The 17,724-nt window shown below is 40.0% G+C and overlaps 1 protein-coding gene across 1 annotated transcript in view; it reads right to left on the bottom strand.

Annotated features, from left to right (window-relative positions):
- LOC106089609 (ceramide transfer protein) overlaps positions 1–15,795 on the bottom strand; it is a 97,145-nt gene extending 81,350 nt beyond the window's left edge. The window contains exon 1 of the mRNA XM_013255508.2: positions 14,359–15,795. Within this exon, the coding sequence (XP_013110962.2) occupies positions 14,359–14,712 (354 nt within the window). The 5' untranslated portion in view covers positions 14,713–15,795. The remainder of the gene's footprint in view (positions 1–14,358) is intronic.
- Between the last annotated feature and the right edge of the window lie 1,929 nt (positions 15,796–17,724).

Raw genomic sequence — 17,724 nt, 5'->3', positions numbered from 1 at the left:
CCGAGATCGGTTTATATGGGAGCTATATCAGTTTTTGAACCAATTTGGACCATACTTGGCACATAGGATGAAAAATGCTCCTTTTATAGGCTCATTACACAATATCGAGAGATCGGTATATATAGCAGCTATATCCAATTATGGTCCGATCTGTATCACGTGTAACAGGAATGGGTAGGGGACTACCAGAACACACTCTGCCAAATTTCATCGAATTCGGATAATAAATGGATCTTTTATGATCTCAATACCCTACATCGGAAGATCGGGTGGTCGGTCTATGGGACAGCTATATCCAAATATAGTCCGATCTGAACCGAACTTTACAGAAATGAATAGGGGTCCACCAGAACTCACTGTACCACATTTCATCGAAATCGGATGAAAAATTACTAATTTATTGCCTCAAGACTTTAAGCCTGGAGATCGGTCTATATAGCGGCTATATATAACTAAAATCCTACTTTATGAGATCAAAAGGTCAGGTTTATATACAAAGAATACGAAATCATCAAAAATTGTTTCGAACATTTTTTTATATCCCATATATCTGCAAAATTATAAATTATTTGGGATTCATACCCAAAAAAGGTATTTATTGGGTATTTAGCCAATAAATACTCAAACGTTGGGCATGTACCCGGTAGAAACCCATCTCTACCGATTCTGGATCTTGACTTATCCGATTGTGGCGGGACACTCGATATCGCCTAATGGACAAGGGGAAGACTAGGATAAGCAAAGATCCTTATACTCAAACATCAGGCAGTGCATGAGCGAGAGACCCAACACAGCCTAACAAACAGTGACCCGACGACGGAACCATCAAAGACTTTCTCGAGATAAGGAAGACTAGGATGGATTAAGATCCTAATGCTGAAACATCAGGCAGTGCAGTGACAGAGAACTCAATGCCGCCTAACGCACAGAGAAGTCCATTTACTCAAGATTTGGAAGACTTGTATAAACAATGATCCTAAGATTGGAACGTCAGGCAGTGCAGGGGCTGTAGACTCAATACAGCCTCAAACAGGGAACCGATGATGGAACCATTATCGACTTTCTCAAGATTCGGAAGACTAGGATAAGCAAAGATTCAAATATTAAAACATCAGGCAGTGCAGTGAAGGTAAACTCAATGCAGCCTAAAGAACGAGCAGCAGACAATGAGATCAACACCCAATCCCATGAAGGCCATTTAATGGAGAACCTATGATTGAGATCATCCAGATAAACCTCCACCGAAGCGAGGCAGCTACTCACATTCTAATGAAAAAAAGCAGCAAGGGCAAGATTCATATTGCCTTAATTCAGGAGCTAGGACTACCCCGAACAAAGTTTCTGGACTGAACCATATCAACTACCAATTATTCTATGCTAACACTGGTTCTCGGCCGAGGACCTGTGTTGATTGTCATAAAAATGTAAATTATGTATTTTCCCCAGAGTTGTCAACGTCAGATGCAACAGTGATGAGACAGGAAGACAGTGGAGCATACCTGGTATCACTTTATCTACCTTTCGACTCTCCGAAAACGCCACCTTAGTCGGAGCTACAACGACTGGTGAGAAAAGCAAAACATACAGGAAATGAGGTTCTAATAGGATTCGATGCGAACTCTGATTACCTTTCGAGGGGTAGTACCAACATAAATAAGCGGGGCCAAGCCCCGGCAGAATTCTTGAATACTAACGACCTAATAACACTTAATATTGGTAACACCGCTACCTTTATCAATAGGATTAGAGAGGAGGTTTAAGATGTGACAATATGTTCGGAAAATCTAATCGATGAGGTTCAGGGTTGGAGAATCTCCATGGAGCATTCCATCTCAGCCCATCGCTACATTAGGTTTAGAAAAGCACGGCCAGCGCCGAATGCGATAAGCTTTCCTAGTAAGTTAAAAACCAAGTGGCCAGAATTTGGAAGACTACTTAGAAGAAGACTTGGGCAAGATAAGTTAGATTGTCCAAGCATAGAAGACAATGACGACTATGTCAACAGGATTACGACTGCACTAGTGGAGTCTTTCGAAGATAGTTGTCCTCTTCGAAAAAGGAAATCAGCCCAAGAAAAACCCTGGATGACGGGGGAGATTCGCAACATTGGGAAAGAGGTCCGCAGAATTTTTAACAGAGCACGTCGTAAACACGCGGAGCCAGCCAGCTCTACGACGTGAACCAAAGGAGGATGAAGTTGCTACTGGCCATCGATAACAAGTCAATGATTATTATGACAGGAGTTATAGCCAGGCACTGTGCTGTGATAGGCCATATGGCGGGTCATAGGGGAATCCCGCACAATGCAGAGGTCTTCTTAATAGGGATGAGGAAAATGCTCTATTCATGGTCTTCGGAACGGGTATGCTCACCTATTGACGAGGATCGCTACCTACACATACAAACATGGCTACAACAACAACAGCTTAAGTGGGCGTGCACCAGTGTTCCTCCGGTGTATCTACATGCAGGAGCGCATTCCCTAGCCTCGTCTTTTATCACTTCACCTCCTTATCTCGCCTTTAGGTTTATTTACTTACCTAGCTAACAATCCTTGACAAGAAATGAACCCGTGTTGATCCCGGTATTTACACCGTTTTTCAAATACTTCCATGTCCCTAAATGTGGTCTCCAATAACTTGCCAATGATCATTATCACTTTCAAACGTTATAAACTTCTGGCATCGATATTTCTCCACTGATAACCTAATATTTCACAAACGTTACAAATTATCATTTACTAAAATCCTGACTAATTTCAATGGTATCCACAAACAACTACAACTAATATTATATGAGTGTTCACAATTATTGACCTCAAAAGGCGTTAAATATCGAAATTGTGTTTCGTGCTATTTTTACATTTCCAAGTAAACATTCATGTCTGCTTTACACTAATTGAGCTAAATTCAATTAATTGTGACGTCATAGGGTCACATTATTGTTGGTGATTTTGATTCATTATTTTTTAAGGGAGTTTTCAGTGTTATCGCAACCAAAGTGCAAACAAACGAATGTTCAATATGTATGTCTGTGCCTACATTTTGTTGGGGAATCACTGGAATGATTAAAGCGGATGTATTTTATGGTGAAAAGAATGCACATTGAGAAGGGTCGATTTAGATGTAAAAATTCATTACAAAACTTGATGTTAAAATGCCAAATAGGGCGAAAGCGTTAAAAAAAATTTCAGAGGATTTTATCACCTTACTAATACGGAATAACCACTGTGGCGTTGAGTTTAGCATTCAATTAGAAATTCTTGTGAGAATATCGGAAAAAATGTTTAGCGGTGGTTTCTTATCTACTATTCCTTAACGTTGGTGTATTCAATCACGTTAAACTTCTCTCCAATGTGGTGGCGCTCTGCGGCACGTCATTCGCACTCGGTAAAAGAAAAACAACTAAAAGCGTGTTAAGTTCGGCCTGGCCGAATCTTGGGAACCCACCACAAGGATTCTGCTAAAATATGGGAGCTATATCTGTTTATAGAACATATACCGTACCGTACTTGACACAGTTGTTGAGAGTCACAATAGAACACTATGCGCAATATTTCAGCCCAATCGGATGAAAATTTTGGTTTCCAGGGGCTTAAAAAGTCAAATCGGGAGATCGGTTTATATGGGAGCTATATCAAATTATTAACCGATTCGAATGGTACTTGGCACAGTTGTTGGAAGTCATAACAAAATGTTCAAATGTTCAAAATTTCAGCCATATTGGATGAACATTAAGGCTTCCAGGGGCTCAAGAAGTCAAATCGGGAGATCCAAATCTGAACCGATATGGCTCATTCGCAATCCCCAACGACCTTATCAATATTGAGTATCTGTGCAAAATTTCAAGCGGTTAGCTTTACGCGTTCGACTGCTATCGTGATTTCGACAAACGGACGGACGTGGCTAGATCGACTCAAGATGTCGAGACGATCAAGAGTATATACACTTTATAGGGTCCTAGATCAATACTTCGAGGTGTTACAAACGAAATCACTAAATTAGTATACTCCCATCTTATGGTCGTGGGTATAATTAAAACAACTGCTTACAGGAAAATATTTTACAACTTCAAGTAAAAGAGCGTAGGTTAGATCTTTAAGAACTTTACAGAAATCAAGAATACCTCCAGACAGAATTAACAAGTGAAAATGTGCTCAATCCTACGTGAAGGGTAAAAACAATTAATCACATCTTCATTTAAAGAACATGATAAACGTTTCTCATATGATAGGTTTTCTTTCATTCCTTAATTGGATGTTCGCACCATTCATGTTTGTACATGCCACTGTTGCCAGTATTGGGGATCTTTCCTCGAATTGGGGATTTACTTTCGAAAATGGGGACTTAATTTTTCACTTGGGGATTTGGTGGGTATTCGGAGCAAAAATTGGGGATTTTTTCAGGGAGAAATTTTCTGATCAAAATTTTATATTTCATCTTTACTATTTTTATACCCTCCACCATAGGATGGGAGTATACTAATTTCGTCATTCTGTTTATAACTACTCGAAACATTCATCTGAGACCCCATAAAGTATATATATTCTTGATCGTCATGTCATTTCAAGTCGATCTAGCCATATCCGTCCGTCTGTCGAAATCACGCTACCTTTCGAAGGAGTAAAGCTAGCCTATTAGTGTAGGGCGATTGGGATTGTAAATGGGCCATATCGGTCCATGTTTTGATATAGTTGCCTTCTAAACCGATTTTGGATCTTGACTTCTTCAGTCACTAGTTGGCGCAATTCTTATCCAATTTGACGGAATTTTTGCAAGAGGTGTTTTGTTATGATTTTCAACAACTGTTTTAAGTGCGGTCCATAACCTGATATAGCTGTCATATAAACCGATCTGGGGTCTTGACTTCTTCAGCCTCTATAGGGCACAATTCTTATCTGATTTGGCTGAAATTTTGCAAGGAGTGTTTTGTTGTTCCAACAACTGTGCCAAATATGGTTTAATTGGTCCATAGCCTGATATAGCTGCCATATAAACCGATCTGGGATCTTGACTTCTTGAGCATCTATAGGTCGCAATTATTATCCGATTTGGCTAAAATATTGTACAACGACTTCTCGCATGAACTTCAACATACGTGTCAATTATGGTCTGAATCGGTCTATAGCCAGATACAGCTCCCATATAAACCAATCTCCCTATTTTACTTCTTGAGCCATTTAAAGGCGCAATTTTCATTCGAATTGGCAGAAATTTTACACAACGACTTCTACTGTGGTCTCCAACATTCAGTTTAATTATGATGATCCGAATCGGACGATAACTTGATATTACAGCTCCAATATCACAGCAATTCCTTCCGTTTATCATATGTTTGTCTTCAAAGAGATACTCGACAAATGCGATCCATAATGGGGGTATATAAGATTCGGCCCGGCCGAACTTAGCACGTTTTTACTTGTTTATAGTCATTTTTATATCCACCACCGAAGGATGGGGGTATATTCATTTTGTTATTCCGTTTGCAACATATCGAAATATCCATTTCCAACCCTATAAAGTATATATATTTTTGATCATCGTAAAAATCTAAGAAGATCTAGTCATGTCCGTCCGTCTGTCTGTTGTAATCACGCTACAGTCTTTAAAAGTAGAGATATAGATCTGAAACTTTGCACAGACTCTTTTTTTGCCCATAGGCATTCGAAGATGGGCTATATCGGACTATATCTTGATATAGCCCCCATATAAACCGATCTGCCGATTTCAGGTCATAGGCCCACATTTATTATCGGATTTTGCTGAAATTTGGAACAGTGAGTTTACATTGACATTCTTCTTCAATTTGGCCCAGATAGTCCAGATTTGAATATAGCTGCCATATAGACCGATCTCTCAATTTAAGATTTTTGGCCCATAAAATGCGCATTTATAATCCTATTTCCCTTAAATTTTACACAATGACTTATGTTAGGCTTTTCGACATCAGCGTCGTATATGGTTCAGATCGGTCTATATTTGGATATAGCTACCAAAAAGAACAAAATTTTGTTCTATAAATTTAATAATGACTTATATTTATTAGACCACTGCCGAATGTGATCCAAATCGGAGCTTATTTAGATATAGCTGCTACGGCGGCATAAGTTATGAATTTTTTACCGAATTATGACGAAAGGTGGTTATAAATACAACCGAGGTGGTGGGTTTCCAACACCTTTTTGCTTGTTGATAAACAATTAGATAATATAAATCGGTAAAATTTACACCAATTTATACTTGCTGTGTATTATTTCAGTACTATATATCTGTACTGTACTCTATATCTATCTGTAATCGCATGATATCGATACCTATACTGATAGAAAAATGACAGTACTTTGCCAATACCGCCTGGTATTATTTTGTTCGCGTCATTGGCAAAGTTTTTTAATACCACTTAGTATCAATTCGATACCAGACAAATGAGGCTATTAAGAATTGATGTCGTCACTTTTGTTTTCTTGTCATCGCTCCAAAAATGTTGTTCAGCTTTGTACCTAAAATTTTGAAGCCATTTTAATTTTTTGTTAAACAAATAAAAAAATTGAGTGCGTAAAAACCTGCTCGAATACTCGAAAGCGGTGAAAATGGAAATTGTACAAATTGTAAGGACATTCTACATCACAAACGTTATAGTCTCTTGTGTGTGGATGCTGCGTTGGTGTATTTATATGAAAACTTCATATAAATACACCATACATATATATATATATATATATATATATATATATATATATATATATATATATATATATATATATATATATATATATATATATATATATATATATATATATATATATGTATATATATATATATATCATTTTATGTTTCATCTATACCATCCGGTATTGTTTTTGTACCATACAGTGTTGCTTTATTATCAATATCGTTTGGCACTCCCATATATATATATGCGAGTGTCATTCATATGTTCGGAATAGAATTTCAGTGCAAATTTTTCTTTAATACACACCCACAGAAAAGTTTATGCCAAACGTGCTCATTTCAATACCATACGATATTGATAGTAAAGCAACACTGTATGGTACAAAAACAATATCGGATGGTATAGATGAAACATAAAATGATTAATACCGTTTGGTACTAGCCTTATTACTGAACTGGTATTGGTTTTAATACCAATCAATTATTGGTTTTAGCACCAGACCGTTATTGATTATTCCACCCCCTAATGAGCCAAAAAAAAACATTGAAAATAATTTTAATCTAATTTTATTTCGATTATTTATGGTAATAATTACTCTAAATTTGATACGGATTGGTTTGTTACCAATCTGAAAATCTTCACCGAAATCCATCAAATTCGATGTTCAAGAAATGAACCCTAATTTCTTTCACAAAAAGCCTTTAAAATTTTTGTTTGGGGGTTTTATTGGGGATATTCACTTGCAAGTGGGGATTTTTGGGAACATAGAATTCGAAATTTGGAGACAAGGAACGGAAATATACTGGCAACCCTGGTACATACATATGTATCTGTATGTATGCATGTATGTATAATTTTAATTTAAATTTTATTGTTACTTTCTTCGATACAATTTAGCTCGTTGCTTCGTTTTAAAGCCGAGATAAGTTTTTATTTTCGCACATATGTATGTATGTATATTTTGAATTAGGTTGCTGGTAGGTATGTTTTCACATAGCTTCTTAAATTGTAGCGAAAACAAAATTATGCTAACTCGTAAAATCTAAAAAACTAAAAAAACATCCAAAGGTATATGTTTCACGTTGCATAAAAAATATTATATATAATTTGAAAGAACATAGAACTAATTCTATATATAAAATCAACTTGTGTTTGTAGGTTTGTTTCTTTCTTTGTTCCGCATAGACCATTAAACGGCAAAACCGATTTTTTGGAAATTTGTTCCGCGAAAGTTAATGCGGGTCCGCAAGGAGCAATAGGCTATTCACAGTTTTGAAGGGGGAGGGTTCGCTCCCATAGGCCGATCATGACAATATGGGTCAAATGAAAGGTATTCGGGAATACAGAATAAAACTGATATTTAAAACAATATGAGATCCAAACATTGCGTTGAGGCCCTGCCTCTCCCCCCAAAACTCTTCAAACGGAATATTGACAATATGGGGATAAGAGAACACCAGTAAGCCACCATAAAAATAAATGCACATGGTAGACATGCAGCGAATGACAAACTTACACCTTATTCTTACACCTTAGACTCTCAACGACCAAAACATAAAATACTCATTTAAATTCGTTGAGCTATTGTAGGTGTTTTTGTTAAAGATCATAAAATGATTGCTGGCCGCATTTAACATTTTGAGAAATACTCACAAGGGCTTTCATTGACCGTTACTGAATAGGAGACACACACACACACACGATGTCCGAACGATTATTTAACCATTCACGTATCTCGCCTGGAAGAGACAAAAGCTGGTGCATATAAGCAAGGGCAAAGGTGATCCAAAATCCCCATCCTCATACAGACCACTATTCATGCTGGATACGGCCAGCGAGCTTTTGACGCGACTTATAAAGCCACGGCTCCAGGACGCCATCATTTAGAGAGGCGGACTCTCAATGAGAATGTTGTCTCATTGAGAGTCCGCTTCCGGGCAGAAATGTCCATGATTGGAGCTCTCAGAGATGTGGTGGAGATAGAAGAAGAGGCTGGGCAAAAAAACCACTACTCCAGGCCGATTGTCTTCTTGGCCACACTGGATGCGAAGAACGCATTCAATAGCCTCAGATTGTCTGACGTCCTCCAAGCGCTCAGAGAGGACTTTAATATCCCGGTGTATCTGATGAGAATAATTAAAAGTTACTCGTGTGACAGGGTACTTATCTATAACTCTTAGGATGGAACGAGTGAATATGAGGTCACATCAGGAGCAGCGCAAAGATCTGGGATTGAATCTTCGGAATGCCAGTTATGATGGAATTCTTGGAACAGAAATATCAGACGGCTGACGAAATCGCCGCAGTCATTACAGCAAGAGACACGGAAGGTGCAGAGCGCAAATTACGAATGGTGATGCAAAGGGCAAAAAACTGGCTGGACACCCACGGCTTGCAACTTGCCATGCAGAAGACGGAATTGCTTCTCTTAACGAGATAAAATATCCCAGTGGAAGTGGATATGCACATAACGAACGCCGCGAGGATTGCGGCACAACTCAGCCGACTTATGGCAAACATAGGTAGCCTCTCTCGAGTAGGAGCAGACTCTTAATGGAGACATGCAATAGCATCCTTCTCTATGGGAGTGAAATATAGGGGCAGACAATGCAGACAGCATGCCGAACGAAATCCCTGCTCTCGGTACAGAGGACGGCGGATCTTTGGTGCTTAAGGTTATCCCGTGTCGTGACTCTTTAGCAAATGACGCGCACAATTGTTATACCATTTGATTGAAATTGTATTTGCATTGGTCTGTTATCGTCGAAGACGTGACGGCCACCAAAAAATATATGGTACATTTGGCAAAGTAACAAGTTGTGGCTAAGACAAAGAAACCAATTGAGCTGTCAGTACAAAACTATGCAGCACTTGGGTAAACTCCATTGGAAAAAGATACAGAACTTTAAGAATGCTTCTCTTCGACATCCGACAGACTGGGAAGAGACAGGTGCTCATGTGGACAACTTTCATCAGGAGGCAAAGAATCCATTTTGTCTAGGCAGTATCTACGCACGCAGCAGCCAATCCCAATCACCAATTAGTGGACAATCCCATGACAGCCGGTTGTACTTACCGAATTGACCCGATCGAGTCCTTCATCGGCGAGGGCTGCCGCCTCAATGTAGAACACACTGCTACAGCAACAGTAACAAACAATTAGAGTACAGATAACCGCTCGTCATGATCTAGAGCGACAGGTTCAGCGCTACAAATGAGAAACATTTGATCTAATCATTTCTCATGCAGTCCACTTCCTTCAGAAGGCGAAGATTCTTCCCATGCGAAGACATAATTATGTGTTGTCTAAGCCGTATTTAGAGGGCGGTTGTAGCAGCAGCCATCATATAGTGGCAGCCTGGGATCTTAATGAACGAGACGTTCAGCGCAACAAAAGCCAGCCTCTGGATGAAGCAGCGTATCAGGCGGATCTAAATAGCATTCAGGAGGATATAGGAGCGGAAACGCTAAACAGCTTATAAAAAATGCCGTTCTTGGGGACCATACGTCGCCCATAGCTACTGAAAGAACTAACATCCCGGTTCTTGTTGTAGTATGTTGTGCACAGAGGAGGCAGCCTCTGCCGATGAAGGACTCCATTTGGTCAACACGGTGCGTACAATCTGTACGGGATAACTATGAGCATCACACAGGCTGAAGCTTTGAACTCCAATCTGTGTGGTGTTCTACGTATTACGAGAAGTTTAGCTGGGAGCTACCGGGCGCATCCACAGGTTTGGATAGTGGAATCCTCCATACGGAGTAGAAGCAACTGCAGTCGCGGACAATAAGCGGTATCGAGTGGAGAGTCTTAGTGAGGACCGGGTGGCACCGGCCCTTGTTTAAATACTGAGTGCCAATGATACTCGAAACGACAAGGCGAATTATTGGCGCCTTTAAATAACCAACGGCCATCATGTTCCTGCGGCGATCTGTCGCATATATCGGAACGAGCTTGCTCGCCTAAAAGAGCTTGACGGATGAGGATCGCCACCTTCACATGCAAATGTGGCTACAACACCATAAAATTGAACTTACTTTCCGGTAAACCAGAGGTAGCATAGTTACAAGTATCAAGATACAACGATTGAGTTGGCTGGATCATGTTGGCAGAATGAATGAAGAAGCGAATAAGTTCTTTAAATCTAAACATTGGGGTACAAGCAAATGGAGAAGACCAAACTCCCGGCACGGGATAACTGTGAGCACAACAAAGGCTGGAACTTTGAGATCCGATCTGTGTAATGTTCATAGCTGCGAGCTAAACATCTCGTGACTTTGCTCATCTCGTGAGCTTGAAAATGCGGCTACAAGAACCAAACTCCATAAAAGGATAACTATGAGCACGACACGGGGCTGGAACTTTGAGCTCTGATCTTTGCAGTGTTCATCGTTATCACGATTAGCTTCTATAGGGCGCCTCCATGTGGTTACAACAACCACACCGAGGCCACATACAGGAGAGCATTGTATTTCATTAAAGAAAATGCGTCAAACAACTCGCCTAAGGAAATAATTTCAAACGAGAAACTACCATCAAAAACATTTGGAGCCAACAAATATTCAATACTACTAGGGCGTGAAGTTGGTTACCAATAAATCTTGCATTCAACTCATCAACATCCATTCCATGACAACCACCACGAGCACCATCCAACAAACCATTATTTCTTATCCCACCAGGTCCTCGCCTCACTTTCGTGATCAAAATAAGATGTATGAGCACGCCTTTTCTCTTTTCCAATAACGGATTTGGCCTTATTACGTGCCCGGCAATATATCGTCCATTTCTCCTCTGTGGTATCCTCTTGAAACGCTCTGAAAGCCAAACCTCTGAGGGAAACGTGGTAACGTATAGAGGGTGATTTGAACCAGTCGTCCTTTTCATAAACAACTTTCCATCTCTTCTAAGGACAAACAGATTGTATGTGAGCAAGTCCAGACATAAAAATTCTTATGACATGTCAAATTTTGCTTTCGTTAAAGTTGCTCACATAGTGTGATACGAATGAAACTAACATAAGGCAATCACATTTCAGTATATGAGCACCACACAGCCTGGAACATTGAGGCCCGATCTGTGTGGTGTTCATTGTTGTCACGAGAAGCTTAGCTGGCAGCTACCGTCCACAGGTTGCGGATAGTGAAATGCTCCATACGGAGTAGCTGCAACGGCAATCGCGGACAGCCAGCGGTATCGAGTGGAGAGTCTCAGTGAGAGGTAGGGCGGCACAGGCTCTTGCACAAATACTGAGTGCCTATGATGCTTGATATGACAAGGCGAGTAAATGGTGACTTTAAATAACCAATGGATCGCCACCTCCACATGAAAATGTGACAACAACAACAACATTTAAAAATAGTACATGTTATTTTTATACCCACCACTGTAGGATGGGGTATACTAATCTAGTCATTCCATTTGTAACACCTCGAAATAAAGAGAGTAAATGCATTTTTAATAAAACTTAGAATGAACTTTAATCAAATATACTTTTTTTACACTTTTTTCTAAAGCAAGCTAAAAGTAGCAGCTGATATCTGACAGAAGAAAGAATGCAATTACAGAGTCACAAGCTGTGAAAAAATTTGTCAACGCCGACTATATGAAAAATCCGCAATTACTTTTTGGGCAACCCAATATAATCTTGATCGTCTATACGTTCTGAGTCGATGTAGAGTGCCTATGACGCCTTGCCATATCGAGCATCATATCCGTCCGTTTGCACAGATACATAGTATTGATGTAGGTCGTTGGGGATTGCAAATGGACCAAATCGGTTCAGATTTAGATATAGCTCCCATATAAACCGATCTTCTGATTTGAATTCTTAAGCCCTTAAAAGCTGCAATTTTTGTCCGATTTGGCTGAAATTATGCATGTGGTGTCTCGTTATGATTTCAAACAACAGTACCAGGTACGGTCCAAATTGGTCTACAACCTGATATAGCTCCCATATAAACCGATCTCCTGATTTGACTTCTTGAGCCCTTGAAAGCTGCAATTTTTGTCCGATTTGGCTGAAATTTTGCATGTGGTGTCCCGTTATAATTTCAAACAATAGTGCCAAGTACGGTCCAAATTGGCTTACAACCTGATATAGCTCCCATATAAACCGATCTCCCGATTCGATTTCTTAAGTCCTTGCAAGCCATAATTTTTGTCCGATTTGGCTGAAATTTTGCATACGGTGTTCTGTTACGAATTCCATTAACTCTGCCAATTACGGTATAAATCAGTCTATTACCTGATATAGCTCCAGGTGAACCGGTCTTTCGTTCATCCTTGCTCGGTTCCGAGTAGCTTTCATTTTTGCTGGTTTGACAGATGTTTGGTATGTAGAATTAAATTATGCCCTTCAACTAAATTTATTTTGTATAAATTTTTAGAAGAATCCATGGTGTTGGTTTCCCAAGATTCGTCCCTGACGAACTTAGCACGCTTTTACTTGTTTCGATTAGGGCGGTGCTCTATTTCTTCTGACAAAAACATAAAGAAATCAGCTGTTTCGGTTGTCAGTCAGATGAAAGCAACGTCGAAAAAAAAAAAAAATTTTATGTTATGTCATAGAAAATTAACATATACTAGTGTGATAACAGCTTTACGAATCATATCACAACCCAAGACAAATTTACCCAGGTAGTATACAGCAAACAGCTGAGTACAAATTTTTCTCACGGCACGTTTGTGTGCGTGCGTTATAGTTAAGGACCACAGCACACACAAGCAAAAAAATGGCGCCAACTAGTAACATACTCAAAATCAGAGTTGCACTAATCACTGATCTCGACAGATAGTGCACACGATTTTTGTTGTTGGCACAACCAATCTTGTCTTGACACAACCATCAACGACGTGGACTTCAAAACTGATAAAATTATTTTAGATAGGTTTATAAATGTTGCTATATTTCCTTTTGAACTGGACATAAGCATTTCAAGGTATAGCCTCAGCATGTTATAGTTTGAAATGAAAAATTATAACGACCCACTCTAATATACTGACATTGCCAATTCTGGGTGTTGGTGCCTCGAAAACACTCAAATGTTTAAAAGAAAATACATTAAACAAAATACTGAAGTAAATGCATTAATTGGTCTATGGAACAAAAACCAAAAAAATTAAAAACAAGTACGTCATCGCTTTCATGTCAATTAAAAGTGGAAAAGAGGCAGGCAGACGCAAGCAGACGCAAGCAGGCAGCAGGCGCAAGCCAGCAATGTCCATCAAGATAAAAATCATGATGGTTTTTACAAACGAACAATGAATGACTGACTACAGCTACCAGGCCGGCCAACATCGCCCCTAATTGTATCAATAGACAATAATAATAATAATGATGTGAGGATACCACAATGACATAGAGAAGCAAAAACAACACAAAAAACACAAAGCCAGCAATCTACCTCCGGGTCAAAAGGCAGAACACATGATTCCAATTTAATTGAATTTGAAAATCAACTGCCACACCACAATGACAAGCCGAAAGAAAAGCTGCCCGTCAATACTTATAATACATATAAATATTAGCGTTTAATATAATACCTATATAGCATGTAAACCCTGAAAACAATAATAGCCCAATGTATGCTTATTGGACCCAGTGAACTTATATATATATATCTACATGGGGACATGGTTTTTTTTCGTTTTGTGGTGCGACCTTTGTCACTTGGCTTACTCACCTTGATAGTAGCTCTGCTGAGACTTATAGCACCACGACAACCGAAATCCGATTCTGACTCTGATTTGTAGTAGGACAGCGTACCATCCTTTAGGACTATGTAGCGCGGCTGCCAGCCATATATGTAATTGGTCCATTTGCTAAGGTAGCCTCGCAACTCCACACTATTGTTGTCGATAAACTCTGGCTCGGAGTCACTCAGCGAACCACTGACCAAATCGTTAAGGACCATTGTAGTATTGGCCGAACTTTTCGGTATAAATTGTGCTGCCGTTGCTGTTAATGGTGTTGAGTCGCCGGCAACAGCAACAACACTATTCATAGCGCCACCATTCAATTGTTTAACATAATTCATTACTTATTTGTTTATTTATTTCTATTTCTGTTTATTTTGTTTTTTTTTTTTTTGGTTTTCGTTCTAATTATAAATAATAACCGAGGAAGAGAGCAGGGCGAAACAAAAACAAATCACTTGAGAACACTTGGGGAGGAAGCAACACAACACCCCATCTCCTCGCAAATACCCACCCTTCTGCAGGGGGTTTTATTTACGTTTGTTTACAAAAACAGAAACAGAGGAATGGGTGGCCACGTAATTTCACTTTATCCGAATGCCACACCAAAACCTCAGCCACACTATGGACGGCAAAAAGCTGAGAGGGTGTCGATTCAGTCGGTTGTTCTATTGCTATCACTTGCAACAATTAATTGTTGGTGGAGAAACACTTGAACGTTGTTCTCTACAAGATGGCAGACAAAAAAAACCACACACACAAATTATAATTAAACAAAAGTTATCTCTTAATTTTGCTTATCCACACAACCATGACCGTGTGCGTTCCATTGGATTCTTAATCACCGTCTAGTTAGTAGTTATTCACTCGGCCCACTGGCAGAGACCCCATCAACAACAAAAGCAGGCCAGACAGAACTTTGCAAAAATCTCCAAGTTGACGATGTACGGACGGACGGCCTTGCATTTAATTGGAATTTTGAACAAGTATTTGTTGCTCAAACGAAGTTGAGTTGTTATGTAAAAATAATTTTGCACTATCGTTTTAATTGAAGCCACATTCCACTTTAGCAATATCATATATATACTTATATGCATTAAACTTGAATACTCTAGGGGATTTCTAGATGAATAAAGACGTTTAACTACAGGGATAAATTCGCATTCTTAAGCCTAGTTCACTGTTCATAGAATGAAGAGAATCCGTAGGATTCTACTATCCAAAGTGTTTGACCAGAGTCCAGGGAATCACCAGGACGGTGACGTTGTTGTGGTTGGGTTAATGAGCTTGACGGTTTCAGTTGTGCTGCAGTTTATTTTTATTCCATTCCTTCATTCCACTTTCATTAAGAACTCACAGAAATAAATATATTACATAGTTTTGTTTGCGAATTTAATCAATTTTGGCTTTTTAATTATTATTTATTTATATATTTATTTAGTGCCCACTTTATATCAGTTTAGATGTTATTTTCTTTGAGTCACACTGGGACATTGTTTTTCTTACTAGAACACAACATAATGGAATCGATGAATTGGATAGAATCGATAACAATACAACTTTCTCTTCATATCGATTATTGTATAAGTTATCGATAATACTAAACACTATGCCAATGCGTTCTTGTTCAACGGCGATCGATGTTGCAAACTGTAACTTTGCATTAAATTAACCGTTATTTTTAAAATAGCAAATTATAATTGTCGGCAGAAGAATCTTTTTTTAAGTACAAAATTGAGCATGGAGTTCTAGAGCAATGAGTTATTGTTGTTGTTGTTGTAGCCTCATTTTCATGTGGAGATTGTAATCCATTGGTTATATAAAGGCGCCATTAACTCGCCTTGTCATATCGAGCATCGTAGGCACTCAGTATTTGTGCAAGTGCCGGTGCTGCCCGACCTCTCACTGAGACTCTCCGTTCGAAACCACTGATTGTCCGCGACTGCCGTTGCAGCTACTCCGCAGGAAGCGGACGCGCCCGGTAGATCGCAGTTAACCATACAGATCGGACCTCAATGTTCCGGCCTGTGTGGAGCTTACAGCTACCCCGTTCCGGGAGATATTGTTGTTGTTATAGCGGTATATAGTATTTCATTCATTCGTCCGCAGGGTTCTGTTATCATCCGAATCGAAGAGCTCAGCGACCAGAAGGATCTGGTCCTACGTCGTGTTGGTTGGAACGTTATTGTTGTTGTAGCCACATTTGCATGTGTAGGTGGCGATCCTCGTCAAGCTCTAATAGGCGAGCAAGCTCGTTTCGGTCTATATGACCGATCGCCGCGGGAACATGATGGCCATTGGTTATTCAAAGGCGCCACTTAGTCTCCTTGTCGTATCGAGCATCATAGGCACTCAGTATTTTAGCAAGATCCGGTGCCACCCGGCCTATCACTGAGACTCTCCACTCAATACCGCTGATTGTCCGCGACTTGCAGCTACTCCGTATGCAGCATTCCACTGTCTGCAACCTGTGGGAGCGCCCGTTAGCTCCCAGCCAAGCTTCTCGTAATAACGAAGAACGCCACACAAATTAGAGCTCAAAGTTCCAGCCTGTGTGTTGCACATAGTTATCTCGTGCCAGGAGTTGTTGTTGTTGTAGTAGTGTGTTATTCTATCTTTCATCTGTTTGATTTTGTTGAATATCCAGATGCAGATCCTGGAACTCTGCCACTAAGGTGGGGTGCGTCCAGAAGGATCTGGGTCTGAGTCAAGTAGGCCTGGCTGGGCAGTTAAAAAGGTAAAGTGTGTCATGTTGTCCCAGGTCACAATTGGGACACATATCCTCTACGTTGGCAGCAATTCTTGCTCTGTAGGAATTGAGCCGGCTGCATCTGCCGGATCAGTATTGAGCCAGAACTACTCTGGTCAGTCTCTTCAGCTGCAATGGGAGGCGGTCGTTCTCTAAGGACCACATTCATTATTCACCGTGTCTGCATAAACGTTTTCTAGACCCGCTTGATCTAGAGGTTCTCTCTTGTAGCGCTAAACATCACATTCTAGTTCGTGTAGATCCACCTTAAGGTTTCTGGGCGGTGCATAGCTATCCACTCTTCGATAACAGCCCCAACAGCCCTTGTAGCGCTGAACCTCACGCTCTAGTTCGTGTAGATCCACCTTAAGGTTTCTGGGCGGTGGACATCTATCCACTCTGCGATTACAGCCCAGAAGGTATTGCTTAGACAGCATCTAATTATGTCTTCGCACGGGTTGGAACTTTCTCTCCTAATAGAAGTGGTCCACGAGAGAACTGGGGAGGCAGCCCTTCGCAGTTCGAAGGGCGGCATTATGACAGATCGGAATACTATTCCACTGCGTGTCACATAGCTGACGAGACCACACTGGAGCTGCATAAC

Source organism: Stomoxys calcitrans, chromosome 1 (assembly GCF_963082655.1).
Source record: "Stomoxys calcitrans chromosome 1, idStoCalc2.1, whole genome shotgun sequence".
Classification (NCBI taxonomy): domain Eukaryota; kingdom Metazoa; phylum Arthropoda; class Insecta; order Diptera; family Muscidae; genus Stomoxys; species Stomoxys calcitrans.
Note: the sequence above shows the minus strand (reverse complement) of the source record. Positions and strands in the feature narration are given on the sequence as shown.